Raw genomic sequence first — 20077 nt, forward strand, 5'->3', positions numbered from 1 at the left:
AGCGCCGCAAGCGCCCCCGGAGTCCACTGTGCGCCCAGCGCCCCCAACGCGCCCGGGGGAAAGTTCCTACTCGTCAATTTCACACGTAATTTACAATAACCACCCGGATTCCTCCGCGTCGCCTAGGAAACGACCGGGAGAAGCGACTGCCGCCTCCTCCGAGATCAAAGCCCTGCAGCAGACCCGGAGGCTCCTGGCTAACGCCAGGGAGCGGACGAGGGTGCACACCATCAGCGCAGCCTTCGAGGCGCTCAGGAAGCAGGTACCCGCTCCCCGCCGCACGCCCTCACTGCGCCCGGGGAAGACTGCTAGAATGGGTGGGCGAGTAGCCCGGGCGGGATAGAGGTGTGTTTAAAGGGCAGGCTGCCCCACCTGGTCCGACAGTGGTGCCCAGACAGGTGTGGGCAGTCCTGGGGCAGTGACTTTGCCACAGCGTTGGTATGGATCATAGTTTTCAAAGTGGCTATAAAAGTTGGGTATCTCTGGCCCGAGCACCCCCACCCTCAACCCCCGCCTCGGGTAACGCTGTCTGCGCGTCTGACTTCAGCCTCCATAGTTCACTTTTATGGCAGCGAGTATTTGCCTGCCGGAATCCCCTGGGCGCGGTGCGGAGTGGAGAGGGGACATGTGGGAATCTGTCTTGGTCAGGGCAGGAAGAGGGGGAGCCTTCTCCAGGCATTTGGCATGGTCAGGGTCTTGGCCCCCCGTTGGTGGTGGCAAGGCCTGGAACGCTGCGGTGGGACAGTCCGGGGGCGCTTGTCAGCCCCTCTTCAGGACCCAGCAGTGATGCCCCGAACACTCAGGTTGCTTGCGGGCTGTGCACTCCTTGCCCTGGCATCCTCAAGAACCTGCACTACAAGCCTGTGCCCTCTCCCCAGGGGTGGGCTCAGGAATGGGCTGGTGGGAGTCTTTCTAGGAGATCCCTTCCTTTCACCCGTGGTGAAGCAGGCAGCTCTGCTGAGGGGACTGCCTAGTTGGGGGATTCCCTCTGGGGCATCTTCAGAGACTAGTTCTGGGGTGAGTCGGGGACTTTTTAGTTTGGAGCTGGTGCGGGCTGCCCTCACCAGACTGTGCCCCTGCGCGGGTAGTGGAAGAATACTTAACCCAAGAATTACCTGTGATGGGGCCCGACAGTTGCTTGGGCTTCTAGGCTTCTTATTTTCTTAGCGAGAAGGAGCTGTAGGGAAGGAGGTGGTGAGTTCTCTCCCACCCCTACACAGGGCGTGGGGAAGGGTTAGGGTAGATGTGGCTGGTTTGAAGGGTGTTTTTTTTTTTTTTTCCTTTTTCTTTGCATGCTCTGCAGCTGACTTGCTGTGTGACTCCAGGAATGTTGCTCAACTTCTCTGGTCTTTAGCCAGCAACAAAACATTTCAGAAACCATGATCTTCTTTTTGGATCACTCTCCTCTTCCTCCTGGGGGTTGGGGTGGGGTGGGGCAGTAGTGCCTGTGTCCATCCATGGAAAGGAAATTGGATTCCTGGAGGAAAGAGGCCATATGACTTTTGAGCCAAAGTGTCTTGCTTGGGCTTGGGGAAAGTGGTGAGTGAGGTTGGGTGGGGGTGGGGGACGAGTGGCTGTCACAGACCAGGCTGGGCCTCTGCCCTCAGCCACACCAGCTGGAACCCTGGGCAGTGGGCCCAGTGGAGCAGTCAGTCCCACCCTGAGCCAGCAGCTCTGTGTCTGCATCGCTGGGTAGAGGTGGCGGTGTGTGGGGGATCCTGCAACCCACTCCCCAGGACAGAAGGATTACAGAAGGGCAGAGAGATACCTGTCCACCTGCCCACCTTGCCACTAGGGAAGCCCCTCCTAGACTGGGGAGGCACGTGCCCAGAGCCTCATCGCTGTTGAGTAGCAGGTCAGGGCTGGCACCTAGGGGCTTTGACTGCAGGTTCTGGGCCCTTCTGCCCTTCTATTTCCCTTCTGTATGCTGAGAATACTCATCTGAGTGCTCTGTTACATCTTATGTGCCCGCTGGCTTTTACTTCGTTCAACAATCAATTCCATCTCATTTGATCTAAACAACATCCCTGTCAAAACTGGATTAACTCATTTTATAGTATGGAACACTGAGGCCCAGAGATGGAAGGAGACTTGTCCAAGATCACTTAGTGGGTTAGGGAAGATGACAGCAGTTTCTGGAATGCCCTCCTGGCCTGTATCAGCATCACGTATCACCCCCCAACCCCCAGCCTGTGATGTTTGTTAACAATCAAGGCAGGGCGCACACTTGGCAGACCCTTTGAGATGAGATTGTTCATCCTGGTCTCCTTTTACTTCCTCCATTACCGTGGGATATTCTCTATAAAAAGGGCAAGTTCAGTGTATCTAAGCAGAAGGCACAGCCATGCCCTCTCAGGGAGAGAGTGTGTGTGCAATGCAAACACACAGGCAGGTACACACACACATGCTCCTTACACGTGCTCAAGAGCACACACAAATGCATGGTCACAGAAGTGCCTGTTCCTGTTTGTTTCCTCCTTGCCCCAGCCATTCTGCCCCTTCCCTAGAAAGGCTGCCAGGCCACAATGGCACCTGCCTGTTAGCTGGGAAGGAAAGAAATACAGCCAGGACGTTTCTGGTCTTAGAGCCAGGGGCCAAGGCCGCACCCACCATGTCCCCCTCACCACCACGGCACCCATTCGATAGGGGAAGATCTGTGTTCTGGAGGAGCCCCTTCCTCCTCTGGGCCTCAGTCTTCTGGGTAAAATGTATTCCTCACCCCCTCGCCCAATCCAGACAAGCTGCAGCTCTGGAGCTAGGCTCGGGCCTGACTGAAATGGGTCCTTGGAAATGGGAAAGACAGATCAGCTCTGCCTGAAATGGGGCCTTGGCCAGTGTGGCACCAAGATGGGTTCTGGGATTGTGGCTCTGGCCTGGGACTTCGTTCTCCTGAGTAGCTTCCTGATACCATGAAGGAAGCACTGACCTGGGGAACTGGAGGCCAGGCATTGAGTTGTCCTGCCCTGCATGCCTTCTGTGTGGCTGTGGACAAGTCACTGACCCTTTCTGGGCCTCAGTTGCTGAAGTTGTAAAATGGTAATATTGCTGACCTCATCCACAGTGTTGAGAAGAGCAAGAGCAAGTGAGGAAAGGAAGGAGGCCTATAAGAGCAGTGAACATTTCTTTCCCTTCCCTTCCTTTTCCTTCCTTTCCCTTCCCTCCCTCCCTCCCTTCCTTCCCTCTTTCTCTCTTTCTTTCTTGACAGAGTCTCTCTCTGTTGCCCAGGCTGGTTCACGTGATTCTTCTGCCTCAGCCTCCCGAGTAGCTAGGATTACAGGTGCGCACCACCATACCTGGGTAATTTTTTGTATTTTAGTAGGGATGGGGTTTCACCATGTTGCCCAGGCTGGTCTCGAACTCCTGAGCTCAGGTGGTCCACCCACCTCGGTCTCCCAAAGTGCTAGGATTACAGGCATGAGCCACTGTGCACAGCCAGAGCAGTGAACATTTCTTAAGCATCTCCAAGGTACTCAGGGCTGGGCAAGGCCCTTGACAGATGAAGCAATAAGAATTCTTTAATTATTTTAATAAATGTCACAGAAACTAGCATTGAGCACATGCTTACTTTGTACCAGGCGTGGTGCTAAGCTTGTTATGTGTATTAGTTCATTTAATGAAATAGATACTGTTATCGCACCTCCTGCCCTGTTTCACAGATGGTGACTGAGTTTCAGAGTTATGTAAGTTGTCCCAGTCTTTTGCCACTGCACGTGGCCTTGTGGGTTTTGTGCTACATGCTACCTTGGCACACCATTTGCCAGACTCCAGGGTGGCGGTGCTTCGTGGCCATGTATGGCGGCAGCCTGCCTAGTTGTGGGCCGCTGTTACTGTGGAGCTCGGGTTGGACTCCCAGGGCCCCGACTCCTAACAGCTCTGCTCCTCAGCCTGTCTAATGTCTTGGAGCCATCTACCCTCAGCATGAGGAAGCCAGACAGGCTCCTACTGTGTCATAATCCACCGTTGTCTCAACCAGGAAGGGAGCAGGGAGGGTGGCTGCAGGGCTGCAGATGGGGAGGTGCAGGTGAGAGAGAGAGAAGCCCTCTGGTCTGGTCTAGGCTGGGTGGTGTGGGGCAGATGGTCAGGCCATAGCACATGCCACCAGCGCAGCTGCACCAGAGCCCTCCCCACCGCCTCATGGAAGGCCATGTGTGCACAGCTGGCCTGACCCGGGAGTGGGGCTGCTCCCTGCCAGGTGGGAGGGGTCAAAGGGAAAGGCCGGCCTTGTGGAGTGGTGAGGGACGGGGCCAGAGTGGCAGGACCTTCTGTCTCACAAGCTGTGCCCACCTTTGGGGCATGTGGTGTGCGTGTGGATTTTCTCTCTCCCCTCAAAGCCCCTCAGTGTTGATGGAAGATGGCAGCAATGGAAGGCAGTGCGGGGCCCGGGTTTCTGCCATGGTCCTCTCCACGGAGGAAGGACATGCCAAGCAACTGGGACCCAGGCTATCTCCCCTGCTGCCCCTGGAGCCTCCCAGTGGGTCCTTATGGAGTGAAGTCAGGGTTGCCCTAGAGGGAGCGTGGGAATGGTGCTCTCAGCACCTCCCTCACTCTGAAACCCCGCAGGGTGCAAGGAGGGCATGGGGAGTGCAAAGCAGCCTGTGCACCATCCCCTCAGGCAACGAGGGACAGGCCTGCTTGCACTGGGGGCTCCATGCAGGTAGGTAAGGGTGACAGAGGCCTTCCTCCTGTTCCGTCATGTCCGTAGTCACCAGGGTGGCTGCTGTGGAGCCTCACTGCACTGACTGAGGCCTTACCTGAGCCTGCTGTGGGGTGTCCATTGTGCTGTCTTCCCATTTTACAGATGAGGACACTTACAGAGAGGTGACGCAGATTCCTCAAGCCCACAGAGTGACCAGGATCTGTACTCAGGCCTGTCTGGCCCTGGGGCCATAGCTCCTAACGACCAAGACCCAGTTTCTCAGGGTCTAGCCTGGTGGCAGTGCAGGAGGTTGGGATTTTAAAGGACCTATTTAGATAGACTTTGGGAAGGACATTGAACAGCTCTGGGTAGAGTGGCTTCACGTTGGGAATCCAGCACTCACTGACATGAGACGATCAGATGATAATTTCACTGGAATCCGGTGCTCTTCTGTGTGTAGTGGATGTGGTGCTGTTGGAGCTCTATGGGCTCAGGAGTCTTGGTGGGCTTCCAGGAGGGCGTCTTGGGCTGGGTCTGAAGGGTGGGCAGGAGTTGGCACAGAAGCAAGAGCATGGAGGGCTTTGAGGCCTTTCCTGCATTCTCTGGTGGGTTCTCGGCATTGCTTCTCTAGGAACTTTTCCCTCATTTGCCCCTGCGATCTCATTCTGAGGTAGCAGGTGTTCTAATGCCCATTTTACTGGTGAGGAAACTGTGGTCCTGTAAGCTTATGGATTTGCCTAAGGTCACCTGACTGGCCAGTAGTAGAGTCAGGCCCTCGGGCTCCCAGGCCAGTGCTCTTCATGTTTTTTCATGCTTGCTGGAACTGGGTCCGGCTTAGGGTGGGTGGGGTGGAATGTTTTGGGGGCATATGGGACCTTGAGAAAATGCCACAGTCTGTTCCTCCAAAGTTTAAAAATCCTTGTGGGATGAGCACAAGGCAGATCCTTTTACTTTCCTGGCAGTTGGGCAGTCTGTCGGGAGTGGGAGCCAGGTAATTCTGCCTCCTCTTTTGGCCCGAGTCCTCTGACCAGGGTGAGCCGACAACTGCTGTGGGGGACTCTGTAGGCGATGGGGGTGGGTGGGCTCTGGGCCTTGCTGTGGATACTCTTAAGAGGGATCTCATGGCATCATCAGCCCAGAACTCTCCATCCCTAGCTCAGTGGGGTGGGCTGCCTACCTCCCCATCTTAAGCTATAGACACTTATTCAGATCCCCAAGCAGTTCCTGCTGGCTAACTGGAAAGAGCCCAGCTAAGCCACAAGTTCAAAACCCAGCTCATCACTCACCAGCTGAGAGATCCAGGAAATTCCTACATGCCCGAGAATCACACGCTTTTCCGTAAAGTGGAAGTGGCCATTGCTACCTCATTGGGCTGCTTAAAAGATGAATACAGACATTGTATTTGAAACATCCACCCTCTGCCTGGCCTTAGTAGACGGTAATAACAGCAAAGTGGCCTGGGCCCAACAGTTACGGAGAATCTGTGCTGCTCAGACTCCAGTGGAAGCTGCTTGATATAGTCCTTGAAGCTCTGTGGGCTGCCCAGGCATTGCTACCCCGACTTTCCAGATGAGGAAACGGAGGCTCTGAGGAGTGAAGGCACTTCCCACAGTTACACCGCTTGTAAGTGCCTGGAATTCAGACCAGCTCTTTCCACCATACTTCAACGTCCTAGAACCAGAACGGGTGCTAAATTCTCACTTTGCAGTGGCAGCCCAGTCTGGGGTGCCTCTGAGCTGGGCTGTTGGGGGCTGAGGGGCTGCATCCTGGAGCATGGGCACCAGGAGGATCTGGAATTGGCCAGGTGGTGAGGAGCTGCCCCTAGGGGTTGGGGAGGAGGAGAGGTGAGCAACCTGAAAGAGGCCTTTGGTGTCCCGTATGTGGCTACCTCTGGTGTGGTGGTGGGAGCTGGGAGAGCCTAGTGGCTATGTGCCTGGTGTCAGTCAGATGAGTTTCTGACTCCAACCAGGTCTTAGCTGAGTGATCTGGGGCCCAATATGTCATCTCTGTTTTTGTGTGTACAGATGGTGGGGAAGGTTTTAAATGGGCTAATACTACCTGTAAATAGCTTCCACAGTGTCAGATATACAAGAGCTCAGTGGATGGGTTTCTTCTTGTTAGATCTAGAGCTTGACAGAGACAATAGGGCAAAGTGACATATCTAGGACAGAACTGTCCCAGAACCTGGCATGGGGACCTCTAGATTGGCCTTGGCCTCAGTTGTCACTTTGTGGTCCTACAGTGACCCTGGATCACAGGGTACAGATCCCTTCCAAAATCCCTGCTCCCTCCTGGAAGCCCAGCTGTTACAGGCCAAGGGCTCAAAGAGCTGGGTCTTTAAGGGAAACTCGTAGTGTGGCCTCTGTGCAAAAACAGTGCTGAGGGCTGTGTCACAGAGCTGCACCCAGTCCCCAGAGCCCCCCTCAGGCTGCCACACCCTCCCTGGGGTGAAGAGGAGGCAGAAGTGCTGGCTGGCCCCTGAGACCCCCTTCCCTGCCCCAGGACTACCAGACCTTGTTTATTTGTTCAGGCTGATAAAGCAGAATTCCCTGGACTCTGGCTGGGAACGAGCAAAGTGCATTGTTCTGCCAGCATTTCTGGGATGGGTTTGGAGCTGCAGCCAGGCCTGGGAGTGGGAGATGGGGTGAGGGGTGGAAATGCATGGGAATTGGCTTTCTCTGTTGCCTTCCTCTCCCTCTCTGGGTTTCCTAGTTTCAGCACCCCCAGAGGGTGGAGGGTGGGGCAGGCACGTGTCCTGGCTCCAGACCTCCTGCTTCTCACCCCCTCTGGAGCCCCTCTTTCAGGACCTTCTGCAAAACCAACCATAACACTTTCACAGACCTCTATCAGGCCTTATTCCATGCAATGCACACATCTCATCTCATTTAATCCTTACCACCTTGTGAGGTCAGTCCTGTTCCCGATACGACAGGGAAACCGAGGCTCAGAAAGATTCTGTCCCTTGCCCAGAGTGTTACAGCTAGACAAAGCTAGAGCCAGGAGTTGAATCCATGTTACAAAAAGGTACACTTAGCTTTATGCCAGATAGCTTCATCTTCATCATCAGAGAGAGGAAAGGTGTTTGAGCCCAGTTTCAAAATATTCCAGAGTGAAGATCCAGAGGGAGAGATCATTGATTTGTTCACTCATTGCCTCAATCAACAAACCCCTTTGAGGGCCTGTTACGGGCAGGACCTGTGCTAGCCTCTGCAGACATAGGCCTTCCCCCACAGCTCATAGGGAGACTGAGCACTCAAGAGCCACAGTGTGGGCAGTTAAGGACAGATGGGGTACTATTAGGGCACTATTGAGGGCAAGCTGTCCCTCCTGGTGTAGGGGAGGGGAGGTCAGGGAAAGCTCTTGGACACAGTGAGGTTTAAAGTGAGATCAAAGTGGGTGATGTGTTTGGGGTCCCCAGTCTGGGGTGACTGTCTTGCTCATGCTCAGGAATAGGGATTTCCATCCTTGGCACTATTGACATTTGGGGGCAGGTAGTTCTCTGTTGTGGGGGCACTATAGGATCCTGTGCGCTGTGGGATGTTTACCAACATCCCCACCTCCGTCCCTGCAATGCCCCCACTCCCCTAGGGGACAAAATCATCCCTGGTTGAGAATCACTGGCCTGAAAGAATGCCTGGCATATGGCGGGCGCTCACGAAATACTTCTGTAGATGCATCGTGCCGTCCCACCCCCTGTGGGATACGGGTTCATCAATGATATGGATGACACGTGTAAATCCTGAAGAGCCATAGCGAGGAGAAAACCAGGAGCCATAGTTGCTGGGTTTTTAGCCCTTTAGGTGAACAGTGCATTATAGGACCTGTGGGGTCTTAGTTAGCATCTATCAGGTTGATTTTGTGGAGCTATTTCCAGGTTCCAAGACAGAACTCTGTTCAGTGTACCACAGTCTTTGGAGCTTTTTGCTCATGCAGCACAAATATTGGTGGAGAGAGGTATTAAAAAATCAAAGGCTCCATCTTTCACCCCATACAAATGCTGTGCAATTAGCGAGGAGCTAGTTGGTGATGAATCATTGACAAACGTGTCAAGTTTGTTCAGTGCCGTGAGTGTGTATTATGCCACTGTTGTCTGCCCAGCGGCACCCCAAGTCCTGAGGGCACCGAGTAAAAGATTTTTAAAAGATGAAAACCAGTCATGTTTGTGTCTTTCCAGCTGAGCACTGACACTTTCCTTCCTGTATGTCCCCAGAGTCCCAGGTGTGACATTATAACCTCACTCGAGCATAAGTTCTCTGAAGTAGGAATCAAGTTATTCACTGTTGTACTCCCCAAGTGCCCAGCAAAACAGGTGTTGCTGAATGAATGAATGGAACATCAGAGCTGAAAAAACAAAATGCCTGTTCTCTCAGAGAGATTCCTGCTCAGGAGGGTGGAGGACAGAGCTCCGTGGTGGTTGTGGAAATTCACTGAGCTTCGATTCATACTGACTGGCTGGCAGGCATAAGCCGAACCTGTTTCTTCCCCTGCAAAATGGGAATGTGGGTACATCTCAGAGCAGATGAGCTGACGTGTGTGTGTATGTGTGTGTGTAAACAGCAGGTGCATAGAGCAGATCACAAGACCAAGGTGAAGGGCCCAGATATACCGTAGACAGGCCGCCTCCCATGCCTGCCAGGCTGGGCACCGCGCCCCTGCAGCCCCTCCTGACACTTTCTCCCCTCAGGTGCCATGCTACTCGTATGGGCAGAAGCTGTCCAAACTGGCCATCCTGAGGATCGCCTGTAACTACATCCTGTCCCTGGCGCGGTTGGCTGACCTCGACTACAGTGCCGACCACAGCAACCTCAGCTTCTCCGAGTGTGTGCAGCGCTGCACCCGCACCCTGCAGGCCGAGGGACGTGCCAAGAAGCGCAAGGTATGCACCGGCCTGGTGGGCGGTAGCTTCTGGGGAGCACAGGGGAAACAGGGACAGGAACTTGGGGGTGCCCTGCATATGCCTAGAATTCTGAAGGGGCCAGAGAGATCAGCTCTTAGAGGTTTGCTGGGACTTGCCTCAGCTTCAGGGCTCCTCAAATGCCTGGGATTATAGGTGTGTCTCTCCCCCTGGTAACTGGCTGCTGGGTGGCCTTGAACAGTCACCCAGGGGAGAGGACTATTCATCTGCAAAGCCCCTTCCTGGCCTTAGGTGCTCTGGTGCTGAATTCCTTGGGTGGCCCCCGATAAATGTCATACCAGGACAAGATTCCCCTGAGCAGGGTGACAGCCCAGGAGAGCCCTTTGGCAGGTTTTGGGAGGGTGACTTGGCCTGTGGGTTATCTGAGGCTATGCATTAAGTGGGGTGATGGTCATTCATTCATTCATTCTGGAGAGACTGATGAAGCTCCAGCCATGTTCTGAGCACACTGGGCAGGGGTATAAAGGTGACAAACATATGATCCTGGTCCCCATGCAGCTCACAAGAGGGTCAGGGAGACCCTCTTGTAAGTAGATGAGGGCAGGAGCCCTGTGCTAGGGGCAGTGGAAGCCCAGGTAGAAGAGAGACAGATTTCACCCTCCTGCCCACGGGAGTTTGAAAGGGCATCTTAGTGTCAGTGACATTTCAGCGGGGACCAGCAGGACAACCAGGTCACCAGGCAGATGAAGAAGGGAACAGCATCCGAGGCGGAGGGAACAGCTTGAACGAAGCCTGATGTGGCTGGGGAAATGCGTGCAGGAGGAAAGGTGTTGGGCGCAGCTACAGGGCCCCAGATGGCCAAAGCTCTGGGCATTCCCAGTCAGGCATCAGTGCTGAGCAAGGCTTAGTGCAGCCCTCTGGATCTCTGTTCCCATGTGGCTTCCGGGGAGAGCAACAGAGAGTGAGACCCAGTCTATGTCTGTGAGGCAAGATGCCTGTCTCCGCCTAGGGCAGGGGGCAGACCCTGTCATTCTCCATCCATCCTTTGCGCTGCCTTCTTCCTTCCTGGCCTGCCCCTCCCCCATCCCTGATATTCCTCTCCAGACCCCTTTCCAGCAGGCCCCTCTGTGGGTTCTCCGGGTTTCCCAGAGGTCCCCCACGGACTCCAGGCTCATGCCAGGGAGGGCACCTCCTCAGGGCTCCCCGCTGCCGCTGCCACGGTAACTGCACGTTGCACTCCTGGGAGTGCTTTAACGTGGACCAATTAGACAAAATCCTCATCAAGTGGGCAAGAGAGGAAGCGCCACTGGCGGCTCTGGGCAGCTTTCCTCTGGTAAGTGACACTGGTAAATTAGGGCGTGATTGATGGCTCCCGCGGCGCTCGGTGACAAAGGAGGTTTGTAAACTCTCGGTGAACTTCCCCTGGCATTCAGGCGGTAAGGAGATGTAGATGGGCAGAGTGGGCAGGCGCCCCGTCTCCATCTCAGCCCCTCACTGCCCTACCCCCACGACCTCCTCTTCACCCAGGGAAGGCAGAAGCGCAGCATGGAGGTCCCACCTTCCCTTTGATTGGAGCAGGGTCTTGGGCTGGTAGGAGGCTGGATGCCTGGCTGGTGAGGAAGGAGGGACAAGTTGGGTGGAGAGGCCCGACAGAGCCAAGCTCTTGACTTCCCCTGAAATCACCTCAAATCTAACATATCTTAGACACCATGTGGGCCTAGTCCAACCTCCCCATTGTGGAGAGTCTGGGACTTTACCTGAGGCTACAGATTGTGGTTAAGAGCATCACACAGCCCTGAGTTCAAGCCCCGGCTCACCACCCACCAGCTGTGTCATCGTGAACCCATTGCTTAGCCTCCTCCGCCTCAGTTTTCTTGTTGATAAGTGGGGACTGTGGAAATACTCACTCATGGGCCACTGTGAAGATGAAAGGAGTCACTGCAGGAGAGCGCAGTGTCTGCATGGTAGCCATCCTCAGGGTAATGAGCCCCTAAAATGCTTGAGCTCTGAACTTGAGGCTCATCCTATGGGGCTTACTTTTTTTTTTTTAGACGGAGTCTCGCTCTGTTGCCCAGGCTCGAGTGCAGTGGCCAGATCTCAGCTCACTGCAAGCTCCGCCCCCTGGGTTCCCGCCATTCTCCTGCCTCAGCCTCCCGAGTAGCTGGGACTACAGGCGCCCGCCACCTCGCCCGGCAAGTTTTTTGTATTTTTTAGTAGAGACGGGGGTTTCACAGTGTTAGCCAGGATGGTCTCGATCTCCTGACCTCGTGATCCGCCCGTCTCGGCCTCCCAAAGTGCTGGGATTACAGGCGTGAGCCACCGCGCCCGGCCTGGGGATTACTTATGTGGTGAAATTGCCCTGGAGGGGGATTTTGGGGGTCGAGATGGAAGTTCCACGGTAGGAACCGTCTGTTTCCTCTCCACCCTCCCTCCCCCACACCCAGCCGGGGCCTGAGGGCACTTCCTGCCTCCTGCCCTCTGTCTTTCCCAGCTGGGTGAGGAGGTCACCCAGCTGGGACTCTGGGAGGTGGGGTCTGTATGTCTTTGCCCTAATGACCTTCATGGTCTCACAGACTCACATCGTATGTGTGGTGACACATTTCTCATATGAAACCACTCAGGAAGCCCTGGCTGGCCCTGCGTCTCCCCATGGGGGCCGGTGTTCATAATTCCAGCCCTTCCCAGACCAGCCCCTTCCATAGTTTTATCTGGACAACCAGGATTTCACCTGGCAGCCTTTGCAAGTATGGGTATCTCAAGCAGCCAGATTCCTTCCCAGCTCGGGACCCCTGGAGTCGCTGGAACCCTCAAGCTCCCAGGCGGCCCTTTCAGGCAGACCCCGTGTCCCACCTCTGGGCACCTATGCTTTTGCTGCCATAATTGCTAGCTGTCACCCTCCCTGTCTGTCTACCTGTCTTTCTCTCTCAGTCTGGCTCACACTGTCCCCTCTTTATCCGCTCTCTTGGTGGGGATGTGTGGCCCCACACTGAAGCCCAGCATAGCTGGCCTTAGCTGGTCCCCTCGGCAGATGTCCTGCCCCAGGAAGGGACTCGTGGGCCCTGAGACTGAGTGGCCTGGAGCCCCAGGGGAGGGTACGTCCCTGGCTCCTGGGGCTGCTTGTCCTTCCCTTTTTTGGGGGGGCTTGAGATGGCCTGAATGAGGAGCACATCTTTAGATATGTCCTGGTTTTTGAATTGCAATTGGAACCTCACCAGTTTTATTTTCTTCCTTTTGTGACCTCCCAGCCTGGGCCTCTGAGGCCCCACCTCCATTTACAGAGATTCTGTTTGGGGAACAAACCCCCAGGACGATCGAACCAACATTCTTTCCTCACGTCTGGGACTATTTCTATGAAAAGACTTGCAAAGGTCTACCAGTAGATTGTACCTGTTATGAGTTTTTGGGAAGAGGTGACTGAGAGTACGCAGTGCTCACGGCGCTCAGTCCTGCCACACCACAGCCTGGGAGCCAGGCAGGGGCCAAGGGAAGCCCAGGAACTTACAGCATGTGCAGTGAGGAAGAGCCCCTCTTCCCTACCCTTCACCCTCTTCAGCAGGTATCCACCCCCTGCCCCCAACAAGGCATGTGACTACTGTAGGGGTTCCCCGAGCAAGAGATGGGAATCTCAAAGTGTTCCTTGGTATTCTGCCCTCCCCTTCCCTCCCTTCCCCTTCCCTCCCCTCCCCTCCCCTGCCCTTTCCTCACTTCCTCCCTCCCTCCCTCCCTTCCTTCCTCCCTCCCTCCCTTCCGTCCTTCCTTCCTTCCATGAACAGCTATTGAGTGCCCTCTATGTACCAGACACGGTGCAGATACAAAATAATTTACCACATAGTCCCCACCATTGTGCAGCGACTGAACACTTCTTGGTCTAGAGGATTTGGAAACCAGGAGTGGTTAGAGTGAGAAAAAGGAAAAGCAAACCAAAGAATTTCTGCTTCTAACACAAATCTCTAGCCATCAGGGACCATCAGGAAGCTGTGGACTGTGGAGGGGACCCAGGAGGGCTGGGGAGATTGCCCGGAGTCCTGCAGGGGCACAGGAGGGTAGGAGAGGGGTGAGAACTAGAGCCTTGCATCCAGACCTGCTCTGCCCTGTCTGGGCCAGGAGGTGGGTTCATGGGTTGGAGTCCGCACCACACAGGGTCTGGATTAGCACACAGTCCCTGGGCCACCACCCTGGGGCTTGCCTCTTGGCATCACCTTAAAGATGGCCCTGGGACAGAAGCGTGGGCCCAGTTTGTGCCTGAATGATATCACAAGTGTGTAGTTTCTCTGTGGGGCCCCTCCACCTGACTTCAGGCCACAGTCCCTCTCACGGCCACTCAGGGCTGCTGGAGTCCCTTGCTGTTCCTCTCTGGAAAATGAGATGACCACCTCAGGCCTACTTGCTTCCCAGCCCTTCCTACCCCAGTGAGCCATGCTTGCCCCTCCATGTGTCTATGGTTGTGGAAGTCTGCCTGGTTAAGGAATTCCTGACAAGGTGCATGGTGGCCCATAGCTTCACAGTCACCCTCCTGGCAACTCTTGCATGTTAACTGGGGTTTAAAGCCTTAGGGTACAGGACTGCTGATGGGCCTGTCAGGCAGGGCTGCAGGAGGCTGGGAGCAAAAAATTTTGGGACCAAAGGCTGTGAGGGTGCAGCAGATACCTGCTGTAGCAGCTGCGATGGTGGTGGTCATCGCTGGTGTGACTGGTGGCCATTTGAACTGTCCCACGCAGGGACTGCTTCCTCAGAGCTCATGTGTCCAAAAGAGGCTGGGCGGCCCTCTTTCAAGATGCCCACTTGGGAGGTTGAGCTCAGTGTCCTCTGAGGTCCCTCGCACCCCAAGGAGCTGTGCTGTGGGTCCAGGTAAGCATTAAGAATGAGATTTAAAGTGCACTCGGCTTCCCCTCCAAGCCCAGGTGCATCCTTCCGCCCATCTCAGCCTTTCTCAGCAGCGGGTGCGGAACCTGCATTCCTTGGCCAGTGAATCCTCCCCTTCTGGGCCTCACAGATCATGACTTTGAGGATTTGGAGCTCCATTTGGAAGCCCCAGTAGTGCAGAGGCCCATGTCAGAGGCCGCCCAGCAGAGAGACGGGCGGGAGGCGTGTAAGGACTCTGGGGAGTTCAGTTCTGACTCTAGCTGCAGCCGGAGATAATGCACGTTAAGCACCTGGCTCTGGGCCACGTTTCCGCAGCTCCTGTTTTTAAAGCAGCAACTCCTGGGAACTTCTGAGGAGGAGGAGGGGAAAGAGGAAGACAAGGAGGAGGCAGAACTGTTTTTTCACACCTGGGCTGGATGGGCCACCCTAGACCTATGGAGTAGGAAAGCACTGATTTTGCACAAACCAGGGCATCGTCTTCTAATAATTTTAAGCCATCAATTAGTATAATAAAAACCACAACAACAGCTACTCAAACTGATAGCATATTTTGAGCCCTGGCAATAAACGGCCAGTAAGTTCCTGCCCTCAAGTTGCTCAAAGGCCCTGGTTTTGCGTGGGAGACAAGATGAACCAGAATGTGCTGAATTGAGGGCTGCACCAGAGGCCTAGCCAGCAAGTGAGACGCCCCCGGGCGGTGTGCCTGCAGCTGTGTGTGCCCGTGCCGGGAAGGCTGGGTCTGCAGGGCTGAGAGGTTTGCTCCTGGCCCTGTGGGTGATCTGAAGCCAGAAGTGGCAATTAAGCCAGTGCAGCTTCATGAGATCTGTGTCCTCCCTCTTTTCCTTGCTGCTTTCTGGGGACAGGAGGCAGGTCCTAGTGTGGCCTGGCTCCTCTTTGGAAGAACGTCTTGCGTGCAGACCCCTGTAGCTTCGGTGCCAGGGACAAGATGACAGGGATATTGGATTTTGTCAGGTGAGGGGGGTTTGGTGTGAGCTGAGGCTGTGTAGGAGGGGCCCCCTTCTGTCCGGACAGCTGAGCCCAGGCCTCGGACAGGATCCCTGGGCGCCAGCCTCTTCTGCGGACTGTGGGAGGTGGAGTCTCCAGAGCCGCACCCTGCCTGGATTCAGTCCCACCTATGGCCCTGAGGGTGCCCACCAAGGGACACTGTCCCAGCTTTGTTCCTACTTCCCATGTACATTGTCAGCCCTGCTAAGGCCTTGTCTCTGAAAAGTGAGGAGCTGTCATAAGTGATTTCTAAGGCCCTTGCCAAGCCCACCTCAATCCTCTTTCTGCTTTAATGACTGACCCCCATGTTACTTCTCAGGGCATTTCACAGAGATTTGAAAGTCACTCCTAGAGACTACTGGGGCCCCAGGGCAGTTTGCCCTGAGAATACTGGCAACATCTGATGTTCAGAGAGTGTGGATCGTGTGCCAGGCATGTGCTTGGCACTTCCCGGATATCACCTCCTGGGCTCCTCCCACCAGCCTTTGAAGTGGGGGGCTGGTGTTACTCTGACACACAGATCATGAGTCCGGGGCTCCCCGAGCCCAAGGAACTTGCCTGAGATCACCTAGCCACTAAGAGAGGTGTGTGCCCCCAGCTCCTACCGCTTCCCTGTCATGCTTCTCACATGGGAGTGGGGTTGGGGGGAGGTTGGTGGCTCGCATCTCCAACCCCCTCAGCCCAGTTATTAAGTTAAATACCATCTGCTTTCAAAGCCCAAGGAGGCCATCTATGCTGGGGAAAAGGGGGGTGGGTGGGAAACCACCATCAAATTCCCAAGTAGCCATAAAAATGGATGCAATTTATTTTTTCTGGCATTCCAATTACATAGACGTTTGTCGCCAGCTGTTTGTTCTAACACGGAGTGTTCTCTCAGCTGCTGTTTCTCTTCTCCCATTTGACATTGTTAGGCCACAAGTCTGGCAGGGCCTGGGCTGGAGGGGTCATTAGCTGGGGAGCCTCCCAGGTGAGCTGAGCTGGCTTTCCCTGAACATGGACCGTGCCTCTGATGTTCCCCGGGTGGTCTCGGGGCGAGGCGGGGGAAAGGCTGTGGTGCTGCTTCCTCCCTCTTTTCACACTTTCTGCCCCTTTCCTCCTCGTCTCTCTTTTTCCAAATTACTCCCCACCCTCAACGTGCGCTCCCAGGCCCTACCCTTCTCCCCAACACACTGGGAATGGATGAAAACTTGGGGTTTCTGACTTAGGAAGAAAAACCAGCTGTTCCTGCTCAGAAACTCTCTGAGACGTGGGAAGTCCCCTCTGATGCCCTGACAACCCTAAGGAATGCAGAGAACCCTGGAGCACCTCTGAGCCAGGTTCCTCTCTGGAAGCCCCTGTGGAGGCTCAGTGGCCCTTGGGACGCTGGAGAAGGGGTGTCTGTGTAGGGTGGGGGCTAACCCCAGAGAACGCTGTAGTTCTTTTTGGTGCTCTGTAGTGCTACCATTTTCTGGTGCTCTGTAGTTCTACCAGGAGCGCACACTATGGCGGCCCTCAGCAAAACTGTGAAGTAGGCAGAGTGCAGATCTTTGGGGCCAGAGACCTGGGTTAGAGTCCTGGCACTGTCACTTCTCGCTCTGTGGACTTGGGCATGTTACTTGACCTCCCTGATCCCCAGTCTTCTCATCTGTAAAGTGAGAGCACACAAATCTGCCTTGCTGCCTTGCTGAAAGGATTAAACAAGACCCCATAAGAGAAAGGGCTGGTGTGTTCTCGCTGAGTGCCAGAGAGGAAATCTCATGAATTTATAGCTACAAGGTAACAACTTAATTGGAACCCCAGGAAGGAACAGCTCAGAAAAGGGCAGTGCCAGGGTGGGTGAATGACTGACCAGCCAAAAGGCAGATGGGGAAGGACCAACCTTTCTGAGTGGCAGATTCCTTCCTCTCTAGCACTTCAGCCCAAACCCCTGGTTCTGCACCCTTAGCGTGGGGTGCAGCCTGCAGCCCATCCAGAAATCCTCGGATTTCAAAGTACAGGGAGTCATACCAAGAAACGTGCATAACATGTGGTCGTACAATAATGCTAATCAGCAGTGCAGCAGATCACCACCACCAAGAACATCAGCCATGTGGTGAGTGCCATCGTGTCCCCTTATGGGCACTCCACTCACATTATCTCTACCCCGTGTTATACTAACCCCAAAGTTGGGACCACTTCCCTCATTGCACAGATGGAAGACTGAGGCCAGGAGAAGGGCGTAACTTGCCTGGGGCCACATGACCAGGAAGTGATGGAGCTCGGTTTCCAGCCTGTTTTATCTCTTTGATTCTGAGTTCTGAGCTCTTCAGTTCTTGAGGCCAGCCCGCTGCCTGAAGCTCACACACTGCCCAGCACAGTGGCCTGTGCCCAGGAGGCCCCCAGCAAGTGCCTGGTGCCGAGCCTTGCCCGGAGCCGAGCCTTGCCCGGAGCAACAGCTCTTATGTAAGTAGCCCGGCTGCAGTGTGTGGAGGCTTCATTTAGCTGTGGGGAGCCAAGAGCCTGCTGGTGGTGGCCCTGGTGGTGGTGAGGGGTGGGTTGGGCAGGGAGGTGTCATCAGCTGCGGGCACCCCCAGCTCTGTGCCGCCGGTGAGGCCTGACACCAGGTTAAGTCGCCTGGCGGCCTCTGGCTGCAGCTGGGAGCGCGCCTGGTTCGCATTCGGGTGCTGTGGTTTTGATTAGCTGTTCTGCGAGGCGGGCCTGCTGGTGAGTCCATGGGAGCTCCGCTGGAACAGAGGGTCCCCCGCCCCGCCGCCGCGGCCCCCCCTCCTGGCAGCCCCAGACTCCAGATGTTCCGAGCGCTCGCTGGGAAGGCCTGCTGGCGCCACGGAGGGCAGAGGGCAGGGAAAGCACGCGAGCTGGAAGCCCAAGCACTCAGTCACCGCAGGCCTTGGCAGCCCGCCCGGCCCTCTGCTGGCACATTCCCCAGCTCTCCCCTGGCCATCTGTTCCCAAAAAACCCTTTCAGAGCCTCATCATCACTCAGGATACAACAGCGCGAGCAGCTGGTTTGGAGGCAGCAGGGAAAACCGTGCAAAAGGTTCTTTGTGAGAGAGGAAGCTCGCTTATGAATAACAGGACTGGACGCCGTAAAAGTTGGCGGCTGGAATTCTTGTTTCTCAGGCGCCGCGGTTTTCTCTTGACTTTTTATCTCTGGTTTTTATTTTTTTCCCATTTTCTTTTAATGTTGTTTCTTCCTCTTCTCACATCAGTTGTGACTTTTTTACCTCCTCTGCGAGCTCGAAGGCCACCTCATTAGTGCTCCTGACATTGCCGAACTTTTCTTGTCTCAAGGCTGTTGTCATTGGGGATGGTTGGAAGTGACTGTTTTCCTAAGAAAACAGCTAGAGGGGACATGGGAGCAAGAAGGTGCTTGGGAGGGCACGTCAGTGGTGAGGTCCAAAACAGGCAGCGCCGTGGCCGTCACCCTGAATAAACCCTGGGCATACAGATGAGAACAACGTCTCCTCAGAGGGAGGGTCTGGGAGACCGGACACCATGCAGAGACCCCCATCAGCTCATCTGAGAGCTTCACGGAGATGTTCTGGGAGGACAGTCACATTCATAAATACCCCGGTGCCTCGGCCCCGCCGCTGATTGCAGCATGACATGAAGCCTTTTTAAAGAACTGACTGCTGCTGACAATGCCTTCTGGGAGATGTCCGCCTGGAACCTGGGCACCTCCTGGGAGTAGTCACTGGGTGGCCTGTCAGGGGCTGTGGGGTCCTGGGGCAGGGCCGGCAGCTGAAAGGCCAGCCCCGGGGAGGAAAGGAGAAAAGGGCAAGGCTGGGCTGCTTTCCTCACAGCCCCTGGACTCTGAGGGAGGAGCTGAGTCGGGCCTGGGTCTGCCACATGTCAGACAGTGGTGATGTGATGGGGGGACACAGGTCAGCGGCAGGGTACTGGGAGTTTCCCTTTCCTTTCTCAGTTCTTTGCACCCATTTTCCATGGGCTGCCTCCCAGATCCAGAAGCCCCAGCAGCCCCTCACCCCAGCAGTGGAAAAAGCCCATCATCGACACGGCTGTGGGTGGCCAGCTTTGCAAAAGCCTTACATTTGGGGCTTTGGAGGGCGTTTTGCGTTTCATCTTTACACAGGCGCCTGCACCTCATTCCTCTTGCCCTCCTCTCGGCTTTCCTCCCACTTCCAGTAAGAGAGATGGCAGCTCTGGCAGGACAAAATATTGATGTTCATTGCAGTTTTAGGGCCATTCATCTCACCTGGGCTCAGCGCAGGCCCATGGGATCCTCTCTCCTTGAGTGACCTCTGGGGGCAGGTATCTGGTTTGGATGCTGGAGCTGGTCCCTACTCTGCCCTTGGGGGCTGTGCGGCCAGGTGCTCAAGTGTTTTAACCTCAGGACCCTGATTAGTTATCATGAAGCTACCCCGCCAGCTCCTGGGTCTGTTCACGGATCAATGGCATGAAGGACATAACACTGTTTTGAAAAATCTGCTCTCCCTCCCGTGTGTCCTGCCCAAGAAGTTGGTCTTCATGGGGCCAAAGGCAAGGAGGACCTGAGGAAGGAAGAGGGACCACTGTCCCCAGCTCCTGGCACAGCATGGAGTCAGCCTAGTGACCAGAAATTGCTTTTGAACTCTGAGGCTTCCAGAGGACAAGAGGAAGAGGAGGATAGGGCTGCCCTGCCCACTACTCAGCCTTGAGCCCTGCACCTGGCACAGTGTGGGGTCTCAAACAGAGGGTGTCAGCAGGCCCTGGCTCCCCACACCCCATCCTTAAACAGGC

The 20077-nt window shown here is 55.2% G+C and overlaps 1 protein-coding gene across 1 annotated transcript in view; it reads left to right on the forward strand.

The window, feature by feature from the left end:
• ATOH8 (atonal homolog 8 (Drosophila)) overlaps window positions 1–20077 on the forward strand; it is a 68925-nt gene that overhangs the window by 35370 nt on the left and 13478 nt on the right. Inside the window, exons 2-3 of the mRNA XM_011925757.1 lie at window positions 3–262; window positions 9321–9512. Coding sequence (XP_011781147.1) covers window positions 3–262; window positions 9321–9512 — 452 coding nt within the window. The remainder of the gene's footprint in view (window positions 1–2; window positions 263–9320; window positions 9513–20077) is intronic.

The sequence above is a fragment of the Colobus angolensis genome, unplaced genomic scaffold (genome assembly GCF_000951035.1).
Source record: "Colobus angolensis palliatus isolate OR3802 unplaced genomic scaffold, Cang.pa_1.0 Scaffold118, whole genome shotgun sequence".
Lineage (NCBI taxonomy): Eukaryota > Metazoa > Chordata > Mammalia > Primates > Cercopithecidae > Colobus > Colobus angolensis.